Source organism: Panthera uncia, unplaced genomic scaffold, assembly GCF_023721935.1.
Source record: "Panthera uncia isolate 11264 unplaced genomic scaffold, Puncia_PCG_1.0 HiC_scaffold_404, whole genome shotgun sequence".
In the NCBI taxonomy this organism is placed as follows: domain Eukaryota; kingdom Metazoa; phylum Chordata; class Mammalia; order Carnivora; family Felidae; genus Panthera; species Panthera uncia.
Genome location: NW_026059544.1, coordinates 1,977 through 29,142, shown reverse-complemented (window position 1 = coordinate 29,142; position 27,166 = coordinate 1,977). Strand labels below are relative to the sequence as shown.

The window sequence follows — 27,166 nt, the reverse complement described above, 5'->3', positions numbered from 1 at the left end:
AATAGCCGATGTCGCTTTTAACATAGAAATAAGATTGTTTCTCCCGCACCTGCTGTGTACTCGGCATTGCACCAGCCACATTCTCGGAACAATCCCATTTTAAAGACAGGAAACTGAAGCTCAAGAGGGTTTAAGGCTTCATCATGAGTCTGGCAAATTATGATTTGAACTTGAGTCTGATTCCAGAGCCCACGACGGTCCCATTACACCGAGCCCCCCAAAATAAGTGAACACTAGAGAGTAGAGGCCCTGAAGCAACTGGCGTTTCGATGCTTCGTTTCTAAACACAAGGAAGATCTCAGAAAGACACATTCTGTCAACGGAAAGTAAGTTTCTGGTTGGATTAATTCAGTCGACAATCACCCACTTTGACCACCTCCGCTAAAACAATACCATTGCTAGAAATCACTCATGCCCTTCTCCCAACACACATAGGGTAAGGAGGTAGCATCTCTTAGTACGCAGCTCAGATCAAGTTTAGGGAGAACTTTACGATACTGATATCAACATTTAAAGGCACAGATTCTGAATTCCAGAGCCGCCCATCACTGTCACGGAAATAGCACTACAGCACAGATGAGGGAATTGGGCTAAACAAATGGAACAACAAATGATACCCCATTAGAGAACTATGAGAGGATGAAAGTTAGTTACCCGAACCGTAAAGCATGGGCACCAAATATCTCAATCCTGGCCCCGACAAACTTCAAAACTAATGTTCGCTCCCTCTACCTACCATATTGCCATACTTTTAAGTCTTTCTTCCTCTTTTAAAATTCACACACCAATTTAGCTACATCGAGCGTCAGGTATCTAGACCAGAAAATTCGTCCGTTTTGAAGCTTGAGCCAAGCTATTTCTCATTCTTTACTACTATTTCTCATTCTTTCTCTATTATTTCTCATTCTTTACGTTTCTTATTAATACTGTGATAAAAGACAGATACATAGATACACACACACACATACACGCATACCTGAAGTAGAGATAAAAGAATGGATTCCCAAATGCTGATTCCATACCTACGATATATAAAGTAACCAGGTCAATGCTTCCTTGCCCTAAGAAGCCATAAGAAGGTAAGAGACGGTGGTATAGGGAGATGGGAATGTGTAGGTGTGAGTTAGGGAAAACAGCATGCGTTCCCATCATTGTCAATAACCCCCTTCCCAGGACACAGAGAAAATAGCAGTTATAATCCTCTGGCCACACATAAGCCTTCTGGAAGGGTGAGCCACCCTACAGCCAGCACCAGCCCCGCCATGGAGAAGTCTAGCTGTACCTGAGGCGGGGAGCAAGCCTTGTTCTTCTTCAATCCTCAAATGAAGAAACTGGCATGGGAGCTCCGATACCCCGGCCAACTTTCCTTAAAGGGCTTCTTGCTTTGGCTCCCAGAAGATTGGCTAACGAAGGTGTCGTTCTTACTTCTATTATCTGGACCTCACCAACTTTGAAATTTGACTGTTGAGCTATGGTGCATTTCAACAGGAGAGCGTGTGATTAAAGAATTGGGCTTACGCCTGCCTAAAATTTCAGTCTATTAAATATTCAAACATCCAAGTTATCCAATTTTTGAGTTTATTATAAAGGCTGATTCCACAAACTCAAAACCAATTAGAAATCACTGAGACAAGTCTCTTTGGGAAGAGGAGAATCATTAATCAAGCGGTAAAAATCCTATCCTTGTCTGAATTTCCTAGTTATATTGAACTTCGTAAAGTCAATAATTCATGACCGGATCTTAAGGGAATGTTTATTTCTCTTTTAAAATGAAACATGACAAAAAAACCAAAGAGTAATAAGACTTTTAAACTTACAAAGTAATAGCCAATTGCATTCCATGTTTTTAAAAAAATTTTTTTTAAATGTTTATTTATTTTTGAGACAGAGACAGAGCATGAGCATGGGAGGGGCGGAGAGAGCACGAGGCACAGACTCTGAAGCAGCTCCAGGCTCTGAGCTGTCAGCACAGAGCCCGACGCTGGGCTTGAACTCATGGACCATGAGATCATGACCTGAGCCGAAGTCGGAAGGCTAGCCGATGTGAGCCACCCAGGCACCCTGCATTCCATGTTTTAAGAAGCATTAGTGGCGGCTGAGTCCCACTGCCTTTATGTCTTCAAAGCGTGTAATAAATGTAACAAATCTCAACCTTGATTTTGCAATGACCTACAGGCATCTCTAGTTATGTCAATGAATGTGGTAAAAAATTCACTACTGAATCGATCACGTTTCAATATAACATATTTAATGTGATGTAACCAAATTGGGGCGCCTGGGTGGCTCAGTCGGTTAAGCATCCGACTTCAGCTCAGGTCATGATCTCACAGTTCGTGAGTTCCAGCCCCACGTCCAGCTCTGTGCCGACAGCACGGAGCCTGGAGCCCACTATGAGTTCTGTGTTTCTCCCTCTCTCTCTGCCCCTCCCCTGCCCCTGCTCACACTGTCTCACTCTCTCTCCCTCTGAAAAATAAACATCAAAAAAAATTTTTTTAATATGATGTGACCAAATCAATGTTTTACTGTGGCAGCCAGTATGTTTCAGAGACGGGAAGGTAACACAAAAAAATACATGCGCATCACACGACAGATTCTCAACCTGACAAATCTGGGAATCACACTTAGCTACTTCTCTCAAGCTCATCTCAGATAAGGAGCCAATGGAAGCAAAGCGTCAAATTTACATAACATTTCAGCTTAAAATGCTTTCCATTTTGTACGCATCTGCGTCACCATTAAGGTGGGTTTTGTCCATAAAATTGTGTTAGAAGAAGACTTTAAGTTATCCCTCTTATACCACGCTTACGTAACCATCGCGTGCCTTCATTTCTCAAGTCGTCAGGAGATGCAAAAAAATCTTTACAGCCCCTTTATTTACAGCCCACCCACCTATCGACACATTCAAGTGTCATAATCTAAGTAAAAATGCAGGGTTTTTAAAAAAAAAAAAAGTTTATTTGTTTTGAGAGACAGAGATAGAGAGAGAGAGAGAAAGAGAGAGACAGCGTTGAGTGGGGGGAGGGGCAGAGCGAGAGGAGGCAGAGAATCCTAAGCAGGCTCTATGCTGCCAGCAGAGCCCGACGTGGGGTTTGAACTCACAGAACCATCAGTTCATAACCTGAGCCGAAACAAAGAGTTGGACGTTTAACCGACAGAGCCACCCAGGCGCCCCCTCCCCCACCCCCACCAAGAACTGCAGTTTTTAACGTCAGAAATGGCTTTTGATTTGTCTCCTCAAATACCATCAAGATGCACCATCTTACTACACTCCTAGAAAACTTTTAACAAGACAACGATGATGTTTGGTTCCACATCACGACACTATTCCAAGATCTAGCTACAGGCAGCTATGCTGATGTGAGTAATGAAAAATGCTCCCCAAAAATATTTGTGTGAGTCTTCGTCCACAGCACGGTAGCACGGAGGAAGGACTCCTTTAGGGAAAGGGTTTATGTACCATGACTGTATTTCTTGACCTAAAATATTAAATATTCTTTTTTCCTGTTTTTGACTATTTTTGAGAGAGAGAGAGCGAGCGTGAGTGGGGGAGGGGCAGCGAGGAGGAGACGCAGAATGTGAAGCCGGCTCCAGGCTCCGAGCTATCAGCACAGAGTCCGGTGCGGGGCTTGAACCGTGAGATCATGACCTGAGCCGAAGTCGGACGCTTAACCGACTGAGCCACCCAGGTGCACCTAAAAGTATTAAATATTCTTCATAAAACTGGTAATGATTTCCCACCAGGCAGACAGTTTTTTGGTTTTTGTTTTTGGGTTTCTTTCTTTTTTTTTTTTTTTTTTTGGAGGGAGTAGACACAAAATAAAATTCATTAGGCATTTTGCCAGTTTGGGGACAAGGTGTTTCTTTTTAGGAAAATTACGGCTTCTGGCTTAAACAGAGTATGTGTTCTCGCATGGAGTTGCAAAAGGGTAGACGCACATCATACCATTGAAACAGTATGACACAGTGGGTGTCAAACATTCACATTTGCCAGCCACTTCAGTGGGAACTTTAATTAATTTATTTTTAAAATATTTATTTTGAGAGAGAGCAAGAGCGTGAGCAGGGGAGGGGCAGAGAGAGAGAGAGAGAGAGAGAGAGAGAGAGAGAGAGAGAGAATCCCAAGCAGGCTCCACGCTGTCAGAGCAGAGCCTGACTCGGGGCTCAATCCCACTAACTGTGAGATCATGACCTGGGCCAATATTAAGGGTTGGACACCCGATCGACTGAGCCACCCAGGTGCCCTTAAGTGGGAATTTTAAATAGAAGATCATTGGAGCATCTTCGGACCGTGTGTACGTGTTTTGTAGAAGCTAGCTATGAACTGTGAAGGAATAATGAGGTACTACCTTGATGTGTTCGAGGCAGGAAAGAGGGATGTTAAGCAAAAACCGACAAGCTTTCCTCTCCTTTCCTTCCTACGCTCTTTTAAAGCAGTGTTTCACATCCCACCTTCTAATTTCCGACTCTCAGATGCAGGTGACAAGGAGACGGGGGAGAGTCACCAGGGAGGTGAGGATGGCACAGAGTCAAGGTGTTAAAAATCTGCCCAGGTGGTTGGAAAATGCTATTCTAAATGCTACGTCCCTCACTCACCCCATCTACACCAGGTACTTCTTGAAGCAATACGTCATTTTAAATCTCCCAAACCTAATCTTTTCACAGATCCCACTTTAAGGAAAAAACCGGGTTCTTTAAAGGTACTCTCAATGGAAACAACTTTGACTCCACACCTCTGAAAGATCTGATTTTATTACAGGTGTTATGTTTTAAGCAACCTCAACCCCCTACGTGGGGCTCGAGCTCACAACCCCGAGATCAAGGGTCGCACAGTCCACCGACTGAGCCGGCCAGGCGCCCCATACTCTACAGTTCCTGATGATCATTTCCGGAAGCCTGGTCAGACAGAAGAAAGTTCAGCAATCTAAGTGTCATGCATTCAAGAGAGCCACAGATGGGGTATTTTGGATTCTAGAAGGCAATCGTTATCATCAAAATATTTGTCATCTTTGACTCCCGCGGCTTCCCAATCTCCCGCGTCTAGTCAACAAACTACCACTCGTCTCCACGGTCACTGCCCGTACACCACACTTCCGGTATCTGTTACTTCTTACTTGGATTTGGTGATTCATGTAAATTACGTATTTGTTACAGCACAGCTACTTCACATACGGTGACTGTATTTAGAACTCTGAAAGTCACTCCCTTGCTCAAAAGTCTTCAATGACTCCTCACTGCTTCCTGAACAAAAACCAAATCCCACGCTCGGGTTCCAAGCTTCTTGGATCAGCCCTCCTTAACCTATTGCACATTCCAGAAAATAATTCAAAATAACTATGTATCCAACACATAGAAAATACATGAAAAACCCAAATCTATTCACGAACTATCAACCGTTTTGTTTTAGAGTGTGTTGTCTGCGGACACAGTAACGGCTATGCCCTTTTGCTATTGTTAACCAAGTAATGTGTAGAAACCATGTAGTTTAAACTCTTTGGTTTATTTTTTTAAATGCTCATTCCGGTATAGTTACCATACAGGGTTATATTAGTTTCACCTGTACATTACAGCAATTCAGTGTTCATCAAGATAAGTGTAGTCTGAATCCCTTTCATCTCTCCCCACCCCCACCTCCCCTCTGGTAACCATCTGTTTGTTCTTTACAGTGAAGAGTCTGTTTCTTGGTTTCTCTCTCTTTTTTCCCCTTCATTTGTTTTGTTTCTTAAATTCCACATGAGTGAAATCATATGGCATTTGTCTTTCTCAGATTTATACTGTTTAGCATTCTACTCTCTAGACCCATTGATGTTGCTGTAACTGGCAAGATTTCATTCTTTTTTTATGGTTGAGTAATATTCCTGTGTGTGTGTGTGTGTGTGTGTGTGTGTGTGTGTATACCACATCTTGTTTATCCATTCATCTACTGATGGACACTCGGGCTGCTTCCATAATTTGGCTATTGTAAATAATGCTGCAATAAACATAGGGGTGCACATATCCCTTTGATTTGGTGTTTTCATTTTTTGGGGTAGATACCCACTGAAGCGATTACTGGATCATAAGGTGGTTCTATTGCTCATTTTTAGAAGAACCTCCATACTTTTCTCCACAGTGGCTGCACTAGTTTGCATTCCTAGCAATAGTGCACGAGGATTCCTTTTTCTCCACATCCTCACCAACACTTGTTGTTTCTTGCGTTTCTAAGTTTAGCCATTCTGACAGGTGTGAGGTGATATCTCACTGTGGTTTTGATTTGCATTTGCCTGATGATGAGTGATGTTGAGCATCTTTTCATGTGTTTGTTGGCCATCCGGATGTCTTCTTTGGAGAAATGTCTGTTCATGTCTTCTGCTCATTTTTTAATTGGACTGTGTTTTTTCATTGTTGACTTGTGTAAGTTGTTTATATATTTTGAATTCTAACCCTTTATCAGATATGTCATTTGCAAATATCTTATCCCATTCACTTCGTTGTCTTTTAGTTTTGTTGTTTCCTTCACACTGCAGAAGCTTTTTATTTTGATGTAATCCCAACAGTTTATTTTTGCTTGTGTTTCCCTTGTCTCAGGAGACATACCTAGAATATTTTTAATAGAAGGAAAATTTTACTTAATTTAAATCTAATATTTGCTAAACCTCTGCAATTAAGTTGAAGTCCTTTCAAGTATCAAGATCATAAGCAAACGTGGATGATTTTTAGTACTAATTTTAAATTCACGTCTCCTAAACCCTAGTCAGACTTCATTTTCTCTTACTCTGTCATTCCTTTTTTCCAATCACACACACAAAACACATTATCATTTCAGTGCAAACATACTAGCTTCAGAACATAAACTTCTCTAAAATAGTTTTTCCCATTATGGTAAAGGATACTTGCAAATAAGTCAAATAACTCCTAACTTTCGGAGTAGTTGCCGTCTTGGAACAGATCATAATCTTATTTTCTTTATCAAATTACTCTTTGATGAACCATGACTAAAGTATTCTGGTCATTGGTAAATTGCTTCTGCTAAAATAACTTTCAGTCTGTGTCAGCATCATGGTATTTATCAGCAAGCAAGAAACAGAATCAGAATCCAAACTAATTTGGATTAGTTTTTTTCATAGGAAAGATAGGCATAACTTACTCTCTAACGAGACTGTCATGTATTAGATTAGTGCATATATCAGATGAAGAAATTCACACTCTTAAGTGAAATGATCTGCACAAGGTGACCAACCTAAAAACTACTTTCCATAAATTCATTTATCTACTCAACATTTACTGAACACCTTCTATATGCCAGACACTGCACTAGGAGATAAGTAAACAGAGAGCAGGCCAGATACTTGCTTGCAAAGAAATCATAGTAAAAGAAAGAATTACTTTCCAAATGGCTAAAAGATATAAAAATAATAATAAATTGTCACCATTATCTATAAAGAGATACCATGCCGCATAATTCAAACAAACCACAGTAACAAAACTAATTGCAAACTTCGCTCCCTAGTACAGAAGTGTATCAGTTCATATATAGCACGTGAGGACCAGATAAACAAGATAAATAACATAAACTTTCCTTACGATTATTTTTTTTCAATTAAACTTTTTTAAATGTTTTATTTCTTTTTGAGAGCGCGTGCACGTGGGCAAGTGGGGGAGGGACAGAGAGAGAGGAAGACAGAATCTGAAGCAGGCTCTCAGCTCTGAGCTGTCAGCACAGGGCCTGATGCAAGGCTCGAATCCACAGACCGCGAGATCACAACCTGATCCGAAGTCAGACGCTTAATCGACTGAGCCACCCAGGCGCCCCTCTATTATTTTATTTTAAAAGACTGTCCCAGGTCGTCAAATCACTTGGAAAAAAAAAAAAAAGGCAGTCTCTTATTGCATCTGTCTATATAGTGCAGCAATATATCTATGAAAAATACTCTGATGATCCAGGTCTCTGGTCTACTTAAGATCAAAATGTTGGTTCCAATTCCACGAACTTTTGTTTAGTTGTGAATCATTCAGAAATGATTATATGCACAAAACCTTTGAAAGAAAATGCTCATAATGAATGACAATTGCTTCAGTTTGGTGATGCTAATGGATTGGATAACCTATTCACAGCCTAGAACATCCATACGCTTTTCAAAATTCTGGTTCAATTATTCTGTGGGTCCATCCGAAGTAAAGCTAGATCAAACTAAATGAGTTAATAAGGAATTAAGTGAGCTAACTGCAGACAAAAGCTCCAGTGTAACCCCATCTATAAAGACAAATGTAGTTGAGGCTTCTATAGTAAACCAGTCTTTTTAAAAAATTTTTATTTATTTTTATTTATTTTTGAGAGAAAGAGAGAGACAAAGCACAAGCAGGGGAGGGGCAGAGACAGAGGGAGACACAGACTCTGAAGCAGGCTCTAGGCCCCGAGCTGTCAGCACAGAGCCTGACATGGGGCCCGAACCCACAAGCCATGAGATCAGGACCTGAGCCAAAGTCGGACGCTTAACCGACTGAGCTACCCAGGCTCCCCCGTAGTAAACTAGTCTTAAACATTAATTTGTAATATAGTTGATAGAATGGGATAAAATAATAAAAGGGAAATATAAATTAAGAATGGGTTGAACCATCAGGGCACCTGGGTGGCTCAGGTTTGTGGGTTCAAGCCCCACATCAAGCTTTCTGTTGTCAGCACAGAGCCTGCTTCAGATCCTCTGTCCCCCTCTCTCTCTGCCCCTCCACCACTTGTGTTTTCTCTCTCTCTCTCTCAAAAACAAATAAGCATTAAGAAAAAAGAATGGGTTGAAATCATCAAATACAAACATGCATTAAGGAAAAGTGATCCAACATAAATATCGCATTCTCTTTCAAGGTATAAAGGTATGACAAAAAATAATTTGTAAGGTTCCTTCCAGCTTTTGGATTCAAAGAACTGCCCCTGAATATAATAATTATATTCTTTTATTTATTTTTTTTTAATTTTTTTTTAATGTTTATTTATTTTTGAGACAGACAGAGACAGAGCATGAATGGGGGAGGGGCAGAGAGGAAGACACAGAATCGGAAGCAGGCTCCAGGCTCTGAGCCATCAGCCCAGAGCCCGACGCGGGGCTTGAACTCACGGACCGCAAGATTGTGACCTGAGCTGAAGTCGGACGCTCAACCGACTGAGCCACCCAGGCGCCCCCATATTCTTTTTTTTTTTTTTAAAAAGTAAGCTTTATGCCCAAAGTAGCGCTTGAACTCACCACCCAGAGATTAAGAGTTGTGTGCTCTACAAACTGAGCCAGCCAGGCACCCTTATAAGTATGCTCTTTTCAAGACAGCATGGTCTTATCCCACTGATCGGTGGGATCATTCTCATGATGTTTCCTGCTCGAAATGTTAGTGCTGTAAAATACAGGATCCAACCCTCTTAATTTTTTTAAAAATTTTTTATTTTAGAGAAAGGCGGGGGGTGGGGGGGGAGAGGGACAAAGGGAGAGGGAGAGGGAGAGGGAGAGAGAGAGAGAATCTTAAGCAGGCTCTATGCTCAGCATGGAGCCTGACATGGGGCTCGATCCCATGACTGTGGGATCATGACCTGAGCTGAAATCAAGAGTCGGACGCTCAACAGACTGAGCCACCCAGGTGTGGCTTTCCAACCCTTTGAAATCAAAAACTCAATCAAGCCCCTGTACCTTCCATAATAGAAGGCAGACAATGTCCAGAGAGTTAAATAACCGGTTCTGAGCTCGGAACATTCCCACACTCACCTCCCAAGTTTAGAAATGTCACTTCTCAGGCCATACCAACTTGCTGGAGAACCCAGTTTATGCTCAATAGCTGAGTGGCATAGACCACCCTCATTTGTTATTTTATTGTTCCTATCTTACTCCACAGATGTTAACTAAGTAACATCCAAATTTCCGTGTTTTCCTCTGCACAAGCACTGAGGGCATCAGCATGGCAACAGCCACATAATCATGTGCCAGCTAACTGTGTAATATCTTTTGAAGGTTTTTTTTTTTTGAAGGTTCTCTACAACTTATACTGTCTATATGTCTTTCCGGAGATATGTGAAGACCTTGTAGTTGTTAAATATTACTCTCTTATAGCCCTCATGCTTTATCTAATTCTGGACAGTTCTCCAAATAAAATGAAAATAGTTGGAGAAAGTGGAAAGGATTGCAGAGGCTTTTTAAACGTTTTCCTCAGGGGAGCCTGTGTGGCTCAGTTGGTTAAGCGTTGAATTTCGGCTCAGGTCATGATCTCACGGTTCGTGGGTTCAAGCCCCGCATCGGGCGGGCTCCGTGCTGACAGCTCAGAGCCTGGAGCCTGCTTCGGATTCTGTGTCTCCCTCTCTCTCTGGCCCTCCCCTGATCGCACTCTGTCTCTCTCTCTCTCAAAAAGAAATAAGCATTAAAAAAAAAAAAAAAAAACCTTTAAAAATAAATAAATAAATAAATAAATAAATAAAAGGAGACTTGGACCATGCAAATGATCTCAAAAATAGTCTGCATTTTAAGAAGTCAAATCAACAATAAACTTTTTAAATGATTGCCATCTTAGTTTTAACTCACACTTGCATTTTATGTGTTTGTGTATACTTGTAAAATTGATGCATACAATACATTTGTGCTTATTTTATAGGACTTGGAGCATAATAATGAGGCTTTCAACACAACCCCAGATTATAGTGCTGTCCCTGGAGAATTCTACTTGTAAATAAGATTTCCAGGAAATCACCGTTGCAGAGTTTGAGACCTGCCTAGTTATGTTTGAATTATTATAATTTTCACGAGCAAAACCACTGGCGCAGAGATTAATAAATTTGGCTTAGTAATAAAAATGTAAAATTTGTAGAACCCCTCCTGTATTATCCAGGCGGGCCCAATCTAATCACACGAGCCCTCAGAAGTGGAAGAGGAAGGCAGAAGAGCAGGTCAGAAAACAGTTCATGAGAAGGGGCGCCCGGGTGGCTCAGTGCCTTAAGTGTCTGACTTTGGCTCAGGTCACGATCTCCCGGTTTGCGAGTTTGAGCCCCGCATGGGGCTCTGCGCGGACAGAGCGGAGCCTGATTGGGATTCTCTCTCTCTCTCTCTCTCTGCCCCTCCCCCACTTGCACTCGGTCTCTCTCTCTCCCAAAATAAATAAATAAACGTAAAAAAAAAAAAAAAGGAAAAGATTCATGTGAAAAGGACTCTTTTCGTTGTCGGTGTTGAAGACGTTGGAAGGGAGCACAAGGCAAGAAATGCAGGCCGCCTCTAGCAGCTGACCTCAACTCTCAGCTTCTAGCCAGCAAGCAGACGGGAACCTCGTTGGTCCTACCACTGAGGAGAACGGAGTTCTGCCAGTGACCCCAATGAGCAGTTAATGGATTCTCCCCGAGAGCCTCAGATGCGGCGATCACAGCCCTGCGGATGCCTTCACGTTAGCCCAGTGAGACCCATATGAGACTTCTGGGCTCAATACTGACTCAGGAGAATCCTGGGAAAGTACTACAAAGAGCACGACAGAGCGCTGTCCATGGTGGGAGAGGGTGGGTAGCCAACAAAGGTAGAATAGCGCTTCTAGAGAAACAGGGAACCGTGAAATTCATCCTGATATTATCAGAGAGGAAAGAGAACCGCCCCAATATTTTCCTACAACATCACCACTTGACCGCACGGCCCAGTAAAGCTGACTTCTCCTTACACCACCGCTCCCTTCAAAAAAGCTTCCCTCATTTATCCTACTTCTTTGTTCTTCTTTTTTTTTTTTTTAAATGTTTTTTTAACGTTTATTTATTTTTGAGACATAGACACAGCATGAACGGGGGAGGGTCAGAGAGAGAGGGAGACACAGAATCTGAAACAGGCTCCAGGCTCTGAGCTGTCAGCACAGAGCCCGACGCGGGGCTCGAACTCACAGATCGCGAGATCATGACCTGAGCCGAAGTCGGACACGTAACCGACTGAGCCACCCAGGCGCCCCTGTTCTTCTAATCCTAGGGAGATATCATCTAATTAAGAGCTGGCATGAAACTAGCAAATGTCTATAAAGACAAAAAAGGCATTAGCGAAGTTAAGAGCTTTGAAATCAAGCAGACCTGAGTTTGAATTCTCACTGTACGTCTTCCTTGAAGTGTAAACAGTGAGCAAGGTAATTAACCTCTCGGAACCACTGTGCCCTTTGGTGTAAAACGGAGATTTACCCTGAGAGCGCGTTTGGGAGGCAGTCTGCAAAGTGCTTGACAGCTTTTCAACGTTGCAAACAAATGCATTTCATATGAAATTTATAATACTGGTTCGACAGGCTAGATTCAAGTTTTAAGTTCCCGGAGCTCTGAAAGGTGTTTTTATTTATATTTTTCTTAGGGAAGGCTAAGTTAATTGCTTTTCTCTACTGAATCATCTCCCTATCTCCACACAGCTGGAGATGCTCTTATCTTACCATACCATAAATGTGGCAACATGGGGCAAAAACAACATATGCCCTCGTCATAGGATGTCACACCAGAGAAAATATTTCACTATCATTGAAAACAGAGGATAGGGGCGCCTGGGTGGCTCAGTCGGTTAAACGGCCGACTTCAGCTCAGGTCATGATCTCGCGGTCCGTGAGTTCAAGCCCCGCGTCGGGCTCTGTGCTGACAGCTCGGAGCCTGGAGCCTGTTTCAGATTCTGTGTCTCCCTCTCTCTGACCCTCCCCCGTTCATGCTCTGTCTCTCTCTGTCTCAAAAATAAATAAATGTTGAAAAAACAAAAAACAAAAAACAAAAAAAAAACAAACAAACAAACAAAAAAGAAAACACAGTATAATTTTATTTTTCACAAAGATTACATCCTACGGACCAGGATCAAATTCTTGCTGCTTGAAAGGTAAAATATGTACCCTTGTGTGCTATATAAAGCACCTACGATCTGTCCAACTTATAGGATGGCATTCCGTTCCTCTTGTTTAAAAACGTGACCATCGGGGAGCCTGCATGGTTCAGTTGGTTGAGCGTCTGACTTCGGCTCAGGTCACGATCTCGCATTCATGGATTCAAGCCCCGCATCGGGCTCTGTGCTGACAGCTCAGAGCCTGCTTTGGATTCTGTGTCTCCCTCTCTCTCTGCCCCTCCCCTGCTTGTGCTCTGTTTCTCTCTGTCTCTCAAAAAATAAAATAAAACATTAAATTTTTTTTTTTTTAAAAAAAAGGTTACTGTCAAGTTTAAATATAAATTGGATCATTTTCCATCCTATGTAATATTCACTTTAAAATCTGGTATTGGGGTGCCTGGGTGGCTCAGTCGGTTTAGCATCCAACTTCAGCTCAGGTCACGATCTCATGGTTCGTGAAGCCTGCTTCAGATCTTCTGTCTCCCTCTCTCTCTGCCCCTTCCCACTTGTGTGTGCTCCCTCTCTATTTCTCTCTTTCTCTCTCAAAAGTTAATAAACTTCAAAAAAATTAAAAAAATAAAATAAAATCTGTTAGGTATTTTCAAGGCACCTGGCTGGCTCAGACAGTGGAGCATGGGATTCTTGATCTCGGGGTAGTAAGTTTGAGCCTCATGCAGGATGTAAACATTACTTAAAAATAAGATCTTTAGGGGCAGCTGAGTGGCTCAGTCAGTTAAGTGTCTGACTCCAACTCAGGTCATGATCTCATAGTTCGTGAGTTCGAGCCCCATGTCGGGCCCTGTGCCGAGAGCTCAGAGCCTGGAGCCTGCTTCAGATTCTGTGTCTCCCTCGCTCTCTGCCCCTCCCTTGCTCATGCTCTGTCTCTCTCTCTCCTTCAAAAGTAAATAAACTTTAAAAAATTTTATAAATAAATTCTTAAAAAAATCTTAAAAGTAAAATCAAATCTGGTATCTATTTTCAATTCCTACCTTCACATTTGGCCCAGACACCTTTCTCATCTATAGTGTTTTCGTTCCCATTAAACCCATTATCAATACTGAAAATACAGTAAATAAAAATTAACCTGAGGGGCGCCTGAGTGGCTCAGTCGGTTAAGCGTCCGACTTCGGCTCAGGTCATGATCGCACGGTTCACCAGTTCGAGCCCCGCGTCAGGCTCTGTGCTGACAGTTCAGAGCCTGGAGCCTGCTTCGGATTCTGTGTCTCCTTCTGTCTGCCTCTCCCCGGCTTGCACTTTGTCTCTCGCTCTGTCTCAAAGATAAATAAACCTTTAAAAAAAATTAACCTGATTATCTTGGCTCAGAATTTTCATGCGAGTAAAATAAATTGAGAAAGAGACAGACAGTATGAGTGGAGAAGGAGCAGAGAGAGAGGAAGACTTCTTTATATACCAATTCCCCAAGAATCTTCCACGGACCCTGCCTCTTTCTGACAGTCTTGAGGAAAGAAAGCAATACACAGTGGTTGCCATTTCGATTTAAAATACCGTCATGCACAGCGCTTGCAATTCTTGACTCTTTAAACCACAAGTTCAAGTCATTAACACAAATTCTTGCCTCTCTCTTACATCTTTCTTTCCCCTCCCCCTCACTGGGCCCTACTTAGGTTCTCCTCTAAATATTCTAACTTTCAAGCAGAATGTCTGGAATCCTTAGAATTCTTAGTAACTCCAGACTTCCCATGAGGATGTGAGATTTGCATTTCTGCCTCTTCCCTCTGCGGCGAGTGTTTCCAGGGGTACTTGGAAGGAACATTAAAGTATATAAAAAAAAATGAATCTAGATTAATTCTTGACAGGTAGAATTCTTGGAAAGTTCTGAAAACATCAGAAATACTAGCTTTCTGTCTTGCAAGTTTCTTTGTGCTGTATTCTTCAGTCATGTAAAAAGGACTTCAAGAGATCTTTCAAAACACACACACAATTGGCTTTAAAACAAAGTTTTACGTTCACTTGCACATGCCAGGCTTCCTCAGACTAAAAAATCTGGGAAGGAAGTTTGTAAACGCTGAATTCACTATGGAACGGTGTGAATCCTATGATTAAAAAATGATATGATCCCAGGCTCTAAGACAAGCAGAGCATCTATATAAAAGGGGCAAAGTGTCTTCTAGTTGGACCACCCAGGGAGCACTGCTTTCAGATGTATTATCTTGTATAACGATTAACACAAAAAAACTATCTGGGTGAGGACAGCCAGCAGAGTGAAAGGTCTGGAAAACAAGACTCAATGCAAGGAGTGAGGTAGTGAGCTCTCTGTCACAGACAGTGATTAAGGAGAATGTGTATTACCATCTTTCAGAGGTGTCGCAGAAAGGATTCCTGCTTTAAAGGGGGTTTAGGTTCTCTAAAGGACCTCTAAGGTCACATTTATCTCTATGGTTTTCCATCAGTAAGTCTTAAAGGAGCTTACGTTTACGTTTTTTTCTCCGCGTAATTTTGTTAGAGTGAGCATTTAGTAAAAACAAATTAAGCAGACAGAAATAAAAGTTTATGTAGACGCTAATGGTGAAAGTGGCTACATACATTCTTTTCTAATTTGAGATTATCAATTTAAGAAGTATTTTGCTAAATAAAATACGATTTCTAAAACCACAAGGTTTTATTTTATTCCCTAAATTGGGGGGGGGGCGGCGAAGACAATCTTAGGGAACAGAAAAGATGTCAAATTTAGAAAATGCCTAGTTTTATTTGATCTCTTTTTTGAATCACCCATAAACAAGGGATACTTATCTAGGATGCACAATCTTTTCTCAGGAAATCCAGATACTGAATTCTAATGATGAAATGATAGAAAGCAGTTGCTGTAAAATACTGTGCTATTGATATTTACTACAAACTCCATTTTACATATTAAACAAAATAATTGTAAACAGGAAGCTAACCGAATGCAAGTGCATTAGCCAAAGGGGGACAAGTCTAATTTACTAGACTCCTTCTATGCTCACTGCCTTTTAGCCTGAGAAAGGTGAAATTCGAAGGAAAACATCTCACAGCGTCTGCCTTGCTAGAATTCACTGTTACATTGCACTGGTTAATTCCTACCCATTGTCTTCCTCTTTTTGCCACACGGTTATTATCCAAAGTTTACTGCTTGTGAAAAAAAACATGAAAGGATTGCTAATGCTAATCCGTTCTATCTCAGTGTGCCCTTAGAAACTAACAATACGTTAACCGTAGAACATTAGCCTGAAGGAACCATTTGCTGTTTTAAAACAATGAATACCAAAATACCAGAAAGCCACTTAGATGTGACTGCCCTTTCAGCTTTATTAATTTAGGCAAAAGGACAGGTTAATTTATACGGTGCACACCTGTCAGGAGCGCAGTCTTTACTAATTCAGTTTACACTGACCAGGAGATCCTCCCTCAGGCTAAGGCTGAACTTCAACCTACTGTTGAACAGAGGGTAACGCAAACACGTCACTCAGATTTCCATCAAGACGGTCCCTTCAGAGAATCCCATTCCACATGGGTGGCACACCACCCTGCAAGGGTGCAAAATGGAAGCTGAAGGAAGACCAGATCTACCCAGTTAAAGACGAAGTATTTGGTAACCAAGCTACCTGAAGGCCAAAGGATTTTTTTTCCCCTAAATCTTTTGTCTTCAAGGTACGACTCCACTATTCCCGAAGCATACGATAATAGAGTGCGGAGGGCGCTTTATGCTATGGAAGAAACCATTTTCTTTAATGTCGTCATAAACATTGTCCTTATCATCAATCAACCTGAAAAATATGGAGAGCTTGCAACTCTCAGTCAGGCTTTCAAGACGGAGAAAGAAGACCCACTTGGGTTTGAAATCCACAAGGGAAGAACTGCCTTTCTGCGCAGTGTTTGCAGTAACTGAAATGTTGTCTCTTGTACCTTTCACCAGCGTGCCAGCACCGCCCTACCTACGGCACCAACACAGGAGCTCTAGCTGAGGGGCACCTATACCAGGTTGAGAACGAGCCCACAAGGAGCCTTGACAGTTTTTCCATGCTTGCTCAATTACTACAGCACATTTTGACTACAACCGAAAATATTTTTCTTGAATTTTCAGTCTAGGAAAAACGACCCACGTCTTCCACGAAAACCACGTCACGTGTATCTGACAAATCACAGTAAATAATGCGAAAACGCTACAAACCAATACTACCCAAGCAAACGTATAAAAGGATGTTTCTCGTCACTGTCCAGAACTCTATATCCAAGATAATATTTTAAATGTTTATACGTGAGCTTGTAGACAAATTCTAAAATATCGCAATTGACCAGAAAGTCGGAATTAAACTGTTCCATCATAGGGCAAAGGCTTTAGACTCAAAGACACCAAGAACCATTTAACCTGTGTCTGCCGGCTCAGCAACTGTGAGAGCAAATATAATGTTTCTTGACTCGGTGTTTTAACTTAGTCTTTATAATTTTTGCGAGCGAAAATGATGCTCAACTTAAGTATCCTTGTGTGTGAAGTGTTGTGGAATAGTTACAACATGTTACCCATGATATTTTTATTTCTGGCCAAGTAAGACAATGAACTCCAACCTAAAACAGTCAAAAACTAAGCAATGTATTACCAAGCCCAATTTAACCTCCCCACGCTAGTCTTTTCCTATATTTAACGTTTTCCCTGTGTACATTTACATAATATTTTAAAGCCTGTGTTAATTTATTTATAAAGAAAAATAAGTTAAGGCCAATTTAATAACACAGACTGTCACAATGTCAAAACAGTGTAACCTAACGCCAGCCCTTCAAGTATATTTGTCCGTTCTACCTCTGTGCCACTACCAAGAATCAACATCAACATGCAAAGCTCTGTGGAATTTTCTAGCTTCTGCCATCTATATCAATTCATTCATATCATCAGGTCAAAGAGGTGACTGCTTAAAAGGAAGAAAGGGATTCATTCAAGATGTTTTACTAGGCTGTATCCGAGCCTGTGGCTAGTATGAATTAATACAGTATAAAAAAATGTTTTAACCGTCTCTAAAAACTGGAAAACCAGCTGCAATTTGGATCTTCTGTATAGTAAAACATAGTAGGAAGATAACACTCATTATTAGCCATTATTTATTGTACCCTACTGATTTCAAGTTTTGGGGCATGTATGCTTTGTTTTGTTTTCACAATTAAGTTGCTTTTGGTAAATCTTTGCTCATTTCTCACCAGCCAAGATTCATAAAGTCAACAGGCACATCTCATTTTCTCAAATTATTTGAAGGAGCTCCATTAACTCGGCACCTCCACTAATCTGTGCTTTTGACACATTCAGCTTTTGAGAAACAAGTAGAACCAACCTTCCCCCCCTTTTTTTTTCTTACAAATATAAAGTTTTAACTTTACAGGAAGAGTAAAATTAACAGACGGAGAAAATCACCTGAAGCATCTCTAAGGAAGGACATAAAAAATTATCTGAAAACGACACGATGACGGGATTTCACTTTGAAATGTGCTCATTTTTCAGCACTTTCTAGGGAAAGATGCGTTTGGACTGAGAAGATGGGCACCCTTCCTCGGCAGCTGAAATCCTTTCAAAGAACCAGAGAAGACACCACTGTGCATGTGAACCTAGCAGAAAAAAAACCTAAGTAACAGAATGGCACCTCACCGGCTTTCTAAACACACAATTAACCTAAAGCAGGAAGAATTTTCCACATCTTTCCTACTGAAAGATATTTTCAAGGAAATACAGTTGAAACAGCCTTGCACTCATAAGCCCTTTTCGTACCAATATTAAAAAAAAAAAAAAAGGGTCTACCTTGCCCTTATTCCTTCCTCCACCGAAAGGAAAAAAAGAAGCTTCACAGACAGTATTTCCAAAGGATATTTTATTACAACTCCTGGATTTTGTTTCTAAGGCAACAGTTTGCAAATTAAAAAAAATAAGATTTTGAAAAATTCTAGCAAGACTTCCCAATATGTTTTAGTATATATTTACTTAAAATAAATTTCTAAAATAGGCATTTGTAGAACATACTTTGCAACTCCATGTAGATATGTAGCTATTCATAGAACCGTAACTTGCACAGATTTGAACTTACACTTCTGAACTTGAATTATACAACCGGGAAAGATATGAACACCAAACTTATTAATATTCATACGCAACGCAAGAATAAAAGTCCGGATTAAAAGACCCATTTTCTGATCAATGCGTTAACTCCGAATGTTTCAGATTCATCAAAAAAAAAAAAAATTATAGAACACATTTCCCTATTTAACACCACACCAACATCAACCACAAAAGAAGTCATCTAAGTATTTCAGATATACAAAAATTCAGCAAAAAAATCCAACCAGTGTAAAAGATCAAAGTTTATCCTTATGCAATTCCTTAGGTATACCTTTAGACTTTTTTACATCAGTAATTCGATCACCATTAAGCACGTTAAATGAAAATAAACAAACTCCTAGGACAACAAACCGAAGGTAAGACGTGGGCATGCCAATATATTTAATGATAAGCAAGCTTGAGGTTTTTGATCTTGTGGGTTTTGGGATGTCGCTGCTTGGGATTTTTACCACCACCCCCCCCCCTTTTTTTTTTTTTGCCACAAGGTTGATCCACGAATGAAAGCCCACTTTAATATCCTCTTTTCTCTCACTTACATGTATGCTGGAGAAAGTGGAGTTGACCTGGATGTTTTAAGCACAGGAACTGGGAATTTCCAGATAGCAGGAGAGCCCGTTTTCCATTTCAATGGCATGTTGTCACTACGGTACTACAATAACAGTAAACAGCGTTTCCATGACAGAGTACCAACTAGGACTTCCATTCCACGCAGCCCCGACAAGGCAGCGGCGGCCGCCGAGAACAAGCCAACGATCCTGCCAGTGCCCTGAAACCGACGCTTCCAATCTGTAAAATAGGGCTGCAAGGTACCTCCTTTAAATCCTCCTGTCCCCTAAAGCAAGATGATGATTCTATCGTTCTAACTCAACAATAGTGCCACCTCGTTAGGAAAGCGTTGACTGCAGTATATATATATATTTTTTTAAGACTGCACCGTGCATACCACACAATGCAGCTTTATTTAATAAAAGCGGCTGGGGTTTTCTTTCTTTTTCTTTCTGTCTCTCTCTCTCTCTCTCTCTTTTTTTTTTTTTTTTTTAAGCTTGCAACACCATTGTTCTACCTTAACAGGGATACTGCAGCCCTGTACTATATTCTGCGCCTATTAACCTGATTTCTGACCAATAGTAGCAGGAAAAAAAAAACAGAAGGGTTTCACAGGAAAATGAAACAACATACCTACTCAGAATACACTTGTCATCCTCTGAACATTCTTCTTTTGAGCTGCAACAATACAAATGGGATATAAACCTCAGCATAGCCTTAGGCCACAGCTAATAGAGATCAGTGACTAAATTCGGCAGCCTGCTTTCCTCCTGTGCGAGCTCTGGCCACACAATACAAGAATGCCATTATGGGAAAAGCCCGTTTAAAAACTGCCAGTCTCTCTGTTTTCCAGTTAGAAGAAGGCAAAATGTAAGAACAAATATAAACTGCTGCGGAACTCTGCCCGCTCTTCTAGCGGCTTCTGATTCAAGTTGCTCTCCTTTCCCTATTCTTATTTCCAAGCCGGGATGAGCAAAATCGCATACAGTGACAACATGCTGTGGTAACACGAATACCACTCTGTCTTCTGCAGCAGAGCACAGAGTAGTGTGCTCTTAATAGCAGTCCTCGGAGGGACGCTATCAACAATCTAATTCAAGGCTGCCCTCCCCTTCTTCTCTCCCCTACGTCCCCTCGCGCTCACCCCCCCCTCGCTTCCCCCCCCCCACCCCCAAAGAGCTCACAAATTGCCTAGAGGAGAGACCAATGCTGCCGGCCAAGCAGGTGTCCAGCAGGGACCGTTCCAAAGCTCAGCGGCGGGTCCGGTAACCTCTAGGGGTTAGTGACTGACAAGGAGATTGAAAAATTCAAGCTGCTGTCAAAGGCAACTGGAGGTATTTCGCGAAAGCAGTGGCAAGTAGACGTTTCATCTATATTGTTTTAAAACACTGCCAGAAAATAGCATCCTCGTAAGTGCCCTGAAAGTGATGGGGGCGGGGCGGGGGGGTTGTTTTAAGTTTCTCTTTCAAGCATCCAACTCACAAATTTTCTACACGATTCTGAGACGTGAACATAGGGCAGACGGGTATTATGCTGAACTCTTTATTTACAGGCTGAAGAATTTTACAATTTCACCTCCGATGTAGGCAAGTCGCCATCACTCAACATCTACCTATATAACCAGAATTATCTGCCTTCGCCAATGCAAGCTTAGGAAAAGCAGACTGCCCTTGTCGCGGAAGCCACCAAAAAAAATCACTGCAGTGACAAAGAGCTCATATTTCTTTTCAAGTTTGTATGCAAACAATAAACTTCTGCTTCTAACTTAAGTAGCTGGCTTTCAGATACTCTTTCGAAATTATTCCTAGTTTTAATTGAAAAGATTGAGATGTGGTCCCTTAAGAGGCTCTCTTATCTGTATTCAAAAAAGGCACAGATGAATGTGACCAGAGGAAGCAACTACTTTGAAAACTTCCAAAATACAGAATTTAATGTACCAGAAATACAGTGTGCAATGAGCTAAGGTAATCACAACTAACCGTCCTTTAAGATCCACATCCATATTCAGGCCCAAAGTATTTTCCTATGAAAGCCAACCATACATGTACATTCGGTATATACACACACCACAAGCAAACATACATATATGGAGAGAAAGGTTCTTGTGAAATTCTGACCAGTAATGCACAAACGCTATCAAATAGTAAGGAGATGTCAGCCATCACTAACTCACAAATAATTTTGAATCCAATCTATCCCACACAAACACCCCCAAAAAGCCAGGCAAGCAACTGAAAAAGTTAAATTATATTTCTCTTTTTAGTACCCACACACAAAACTGTCTCATAGAAATCTTCAGAGGAATCTGAGAAAGGAGTATTTATCAATACCCTAATGAGCAAAGTACATGTAAAAGGTTAAAAACAAAAAGCACCACTAATGCAAATAAACCATAGTAAATATTTTACATTAGAAGGCTTTGTGTAATAACTCTGAAGAGTTATGGGACAAAAAGTTTCCGGGTACAACAATCAGGAGCGGCAACTTGTTGGAAACCCCAAGAATAAAATAAAACACACACACACACACACACACACACACCCACACACACACACACACCCATCAAGCAAGTTTGGAATGTTCCATTCCAAAAAGGTGAAGCATTCTCAAACATTTACAAATATAAAACACAAAACAGCTACACAAACTAGCTGTAGGTAGCAAGGAGGGGACGTTTTAGAAAGGAAGCTCAACCACTTTCCAGCTTCGGAAAATCTTACAAAACAGTAACTGCAAATAGAACTTCTGAGAACAAAGACCCCCCCGCCCCCCGCCAAACCTATATAAAAACATGGTTAGTGAAGCGTTTCGAGCGGTCTGTAAAGTGCACTCAACATTTATGAGGGGGAAATAGGGTGAATGTATAGTTTTCCAAATCTCCAAACAGGTGAAGATGACTTTATTGCAAAGGTTCTGCAGTTATTAGCTTTCTGTGAACAATCAACTTATTCAAAAAAAGCAACATAATCTTTGTCTAACCTCAGGTCCCACAGGAATCAACCAGCACCAACAAATCATCTATGTCAATTTCCAACCTAGATTTCTCTTGAAGTTTAGAACCTGCTCTTGTGGACCTCTGACAATTGTAATATTTGCTCAAAGTGAAAAGAGAATAAGACTGCTCCCTCCACACCACCCTCGGTGCTTATAAGGACCCCAAACCCTAAAAGCTTACATCTGATGGTGACCATTTATTTCTGTTCAGTTTTTCTGCTTTAATAAATTGCTAGGAGTCCTTTGTAATTATCTCTCATGAGCAAGCAACTAATATGCCAAAGGCTTTAAAAAGAATTCCTTTAAGCATAAATATAGTCCACGAAATACGCTTTACGCTATTAATTTGGTTAACATCATTCTTCATACATTGTTTAGAAATAAACTTCAGCCAGGTAAAATCACCCCAATTGCAAATTAGCAGAGTCCAAATGAATCAGATTTTACTACCCTGACGGCGACTCCAGTAGCCAACTATCGAGTGTAATTACCATTACATTCTGGAACTGAAAATGTTTTCACCTACAGAGTGAAAGGGAGCAAATGATTAAGTGTGGGTTTTAAATATAATTTTATGCAGGCTCAGTGTCCCACTACTTTAATATTTAGGCTGGGAAATGTCAAAAACCCTCATTGACTTCATAGGAAACAGTGATTTCATTTATGGAACATTTGGTTTCTACTATGGACCCCACCGCGCAAAACACGCAAGATAGAAAGACAACATACGCAAACGCTCGTCAAAGCATTTTAGGAACATTAATGAATCACTTAAAAGTACCTGTGAAGTGCATATTTCAGAGATGTCATAAACAAAGGACAATGTGGGGACTTGGCCAAGGCCACAAAAAGTGTCATTCTTGGCCAAATCTTGCGACATGGAATTCCCTGGTTCCCAATGTAGAAAGAGAAGAATTTTAGAACTTTTAGAATGCTTACACATCACCTTGCTCAGTACCCTCTTTGTACAGATGAAGAACTGAGGCCCAGAGATGTTAACTTGCCCAATGTTCCATCTGCTGGTCTAAGACTCCCACTCTAGAATCCATTTGCAAAATCTTCACTGCAGAAGGTGTTTAAATAGGAGGAGGGAGAAAAAAGTAAATAAACGCCACCACCCCACTCGATGAATTGACCATGATGTCGCATATCTGTCCTCTCTCTCCATATTTTCCTGATATTCCCTAAGAACTGACCTACCTCTTCCTTGCAAGTTTTGGTTAATCCTGTGGTAGGTACAACTAGAGACTGATAGCATTAACCACAGTTTGTGTGAGCAGGCGCCGTGTAAGCTTCTCTTCGATTCTGACAGTGTCTCCTCGGACTAATCTGGGATATCCACATTATTTGCATTGCTCAGATCGGACCACAGATTAAGCCAAATCGTGTGTTCTGTTCTGTTCTACCAATCAGTAAGAGTATTTGGAAGGTGACCAAGTAGAAAATGTTAAACCTTTTAGAGCACACAAAAAAATGGACTTCCGCACAACAGAGCAAAAATCTTAAAACATTCAGGGTGCCTTATTATAGAAAATGGAACCGTTCACAGAATGGCCACATATACGTGTGTGTGTGCGCACCTCCTTGAGTTGTTTCAGGAAACTGAGTATCAAATACATTAATTTTTTTTTTACTAGATACTCAGATATGTAGCCTTGCTAAAATCAAAACAGAAAATCCCAGATGTTTCTCAAAGGTTGACTATGTTGGAAAGTCGTGAGTAACTTCATCTTTTAGAAGTACCTTCTCACATGTCAATTTCCTTAACAGAGCTGTGTGGATCCTTACGGTCCCGCAAAGGATTTACACCTATGACTATGTCTGGGATTCATATAGTAGCTATCCCCTTTCTCACAATACAAACAAGCACAAAAACACGATTGTTTTGCCGGCACACATGCGTACATATGCGTGCGTGTATGCACGCATATGCATATACAGAATTCCTCCCCACTGGCAGGAGTAAAGTGTAGGCAAGCACTCTTCCCGTCTTTGACATGTTCAAAAGAGAAGAAGGATACTGAGTTTTGGGGGAAGGAGGCACAGAACAGCCATAAGTGGGGATGGTAAGCCAGCAAGCCAGGAAACAATAGGAAAAGGGACAAAAGGAGAGGACAAAAAGGGCGAGGAGGGGAATGGCTGGAGGGAAGGAGAATGAGAAGCCAGAATGGTAGTAGTTCCCGGATGTGGCAACTTTTATACTTGGGGGTCCAATGAATGAGGTTATGGGACTAAGATAGGAGTTGGGGTAGGACAGCAAATACAGAGGGACTGAGCAGGTGACAAGGAAGGTCCAATTGCTGGGGACCCAAGGGCCCACGGGTTCTGACTATCCTTACTCTCTAAAAAAAAGGATTAGCACTGAATGGGAAATTTGGAAGTTCTTGCCCTTTCTTCCATCTTGTGTTTTCTGTAGTCTCTAGATTCTAGTAAAATCTGTAAGTCTAGTAAACTCTGTAAGTTTTTTTTCTTCCCCGTGGCTACCCCTGAGTGCCTCATTCATAGATGATTCCCAAATCCACATGCCCAAGTAAGTCTTTGCACATCTATGACATGAGCAAACGAAATCGATCCTTAAGTATCCCCCTCTATTAACAACTGCCTTAAACCCCAAACCAAAGTGTTTGTATCAGGTGTGGTGGTGGTAGACAAAAAAAACTTTTTAAATCACATACCTGATTTTGCATTCTCATTTTCAAAGTGTTTGAAAAAGGCAGTTTAGAGAGGCATTGTATTTATCGCCATCAGATAGAGATAATGTGTCCAGTGGCCATGCTTTAGTGCACCCTATGTCCCCACTGTGCGGCTTCATCTGCCTGAGACACCCTCCCTGCTCCTCCCTCAAGGAGTCCCCAATCTTTGTATCTTCCTAACTGAGCACTGCTCCGGGCACACAGGAAAGCACTCAGTAAATATTTGTCAGGTAAACTGAAAGAGAAGTTTACAAGCAGAGGGGTGATTAAATAAGAATTCTGTTCCGGGGCACCTGGGTGGCTCAGTCGGTTCAGCATCCGACTTCAGCTCAGGTCACGATCTCACAGCTTATGGGTTCGAGCCCCGCGTCGGGCTCTGTGCTGACAGCTCAGGGCCTGGAGCCTGCTTTGGATTCTGTGTCTCCCTCTCTCTCTGCTCCTCCCCCGCTTGCACTCTGTCTCTGTCTCTGTCTCTCAAAAATAAGCGTTTCTAAAAATTAAAAAAAAAAAAAAAAACAAAAAAGAATTGTGTATCAAAGCCAGGATATATCCTGGAAGGATTTTTAAATCTTGACTCTGCTCTAAAAGCAGAGTTCAGGTAAAAAGAATATTCACCTGTTAATTTGATAATTTTAGGCTATGAATTCCTTAAAATGAAAAAAATTAGATATACACATTATCTTGTTAAAAATAAGTATATGCTGAAGAAAATCACCCAGAATATAGGCTTTTTTAAAATGAAATAAATGCATCACTTATGATGTCTGCTCTCATCTCAAGTAATGATAATTTATCTGTTGTCTCCCAGCAAATTCCTAAGTATCTCTTAAATTATAAATAAAACAGCCAAACCATCATTAGATTTTTCTGATGTGTTTGTACATTAAACCTGAAGACTTATTGCAGTAAAAAGCCATTAAAAATGTACAGTGTTGGGGCACCTGGCTGGCTCAGTTGGTGGTGCACGTGAGTCTTGATCTCAGGGGAGTGAATTCAGGCCCCACGTTGAACGTAGAGCTTCCTTAAAAAAATGAAAAATAAAAACAAATATACAGTGCTACTGAAAGGAAAGTTAAGAACATGGCTCTCCTAGGGGCACCTAGGTGGCTCAGTTGGTTAAGCATCTGACTCTTGATCGTCTCAGGTCATGATCTCACAGTTCATAGGTTCAAGCCCCACATCGGACTCTGCAAAATAAATGAATAAACTTAAAAAAGGCATATGGATTTCCTGGGGTGTCTGGCTGGCTCAGTCAATAGAGCACGAAACTCTTGATCTCGGGGTTGTGAGTTTGAGGCCCGCGTTGGGTGTAGAGATTACTTAAAAATAAAAACCTTAAAACAAACAAACAAAAAGACTATGGCTCTCCTGGCTAAAAACTACGTTCATATAAAGCTTTTCAAATAGTTTCACTACTTTTTTTTTAATTTGGCATCAAATATAGAAGCAAAACCATAAAAGTTGCATGGAAACAAAAGAATAAGCAATATTACAATCTTTTTATAAACCCTGAACTATTTTTTTTTTAATTTTTTTTTTTAATGTTTTTATTTATTTTTGAGACAGAGAGAGGCAGAGCATGAGCAGGGGAGGGGCAGAGAGAGAGGGAGACACAGAATCAGAAGCAGGCTCCAGGCTCTGAGCTGTCAGCCCAGAGCCCGACGCGGGGCTCGAACTCACAGACTGTGAGATCATGACCTGAGCCGAAGCCGGACGCTCAACCGACTGAGTCACCCAGGCGCCCCAACCCTGAACTATTTTTTATTAAAAAAAATTTTTTTTAACGTTTATTCATTTTTGAGAGACAGAGAGAGAGAGAGCGCGCGTGGGTGGAGGAGGGGCAGAGTGAGAGGGAGACATAGAATCCGAAACAAACTCCAGGCTCTGAGCTGTCAGCACAGAGCCCAACACGGGGCTCAAACCCACTAACTGCAAGATCATGACCTGAGTGAAAGTTGGGACGCTGAATCAACTGAGCCACCCAGATGCCCCTGTAAATCCTGAACTATTTTAATAAGAGTAAATACTTCCTAATAATGTTTATCTAT

The 27,166-nt window shown here is 41.2% G+C and overlaps 1 protein-coding gene across 1 annotated transcript in view; it reads right to left on the bottom strand.

The window, feature by feature from the left end:
* LOC125918054 (uncharacterized) overlaps positions 1-19,771 on the bottom strand; it is a 28,385-nt gene extending 8,614 nt beyond the window's left edge. The window contains exon 1 of the mRNA XM_049624108.1: positions 19,422-19,771. Within this exon, the coding sequence (XP_049480065.1) occupies positions 19,422-19,519 (98 nt within the window). The 5' untranslated portion in view covers positions 19,520-19,771. The remainder of the gene's footprint in view (positions 1-19,421) is intronic.
* Positions 19,772-27,166: the final 7,395 nt, after the last annotated feature.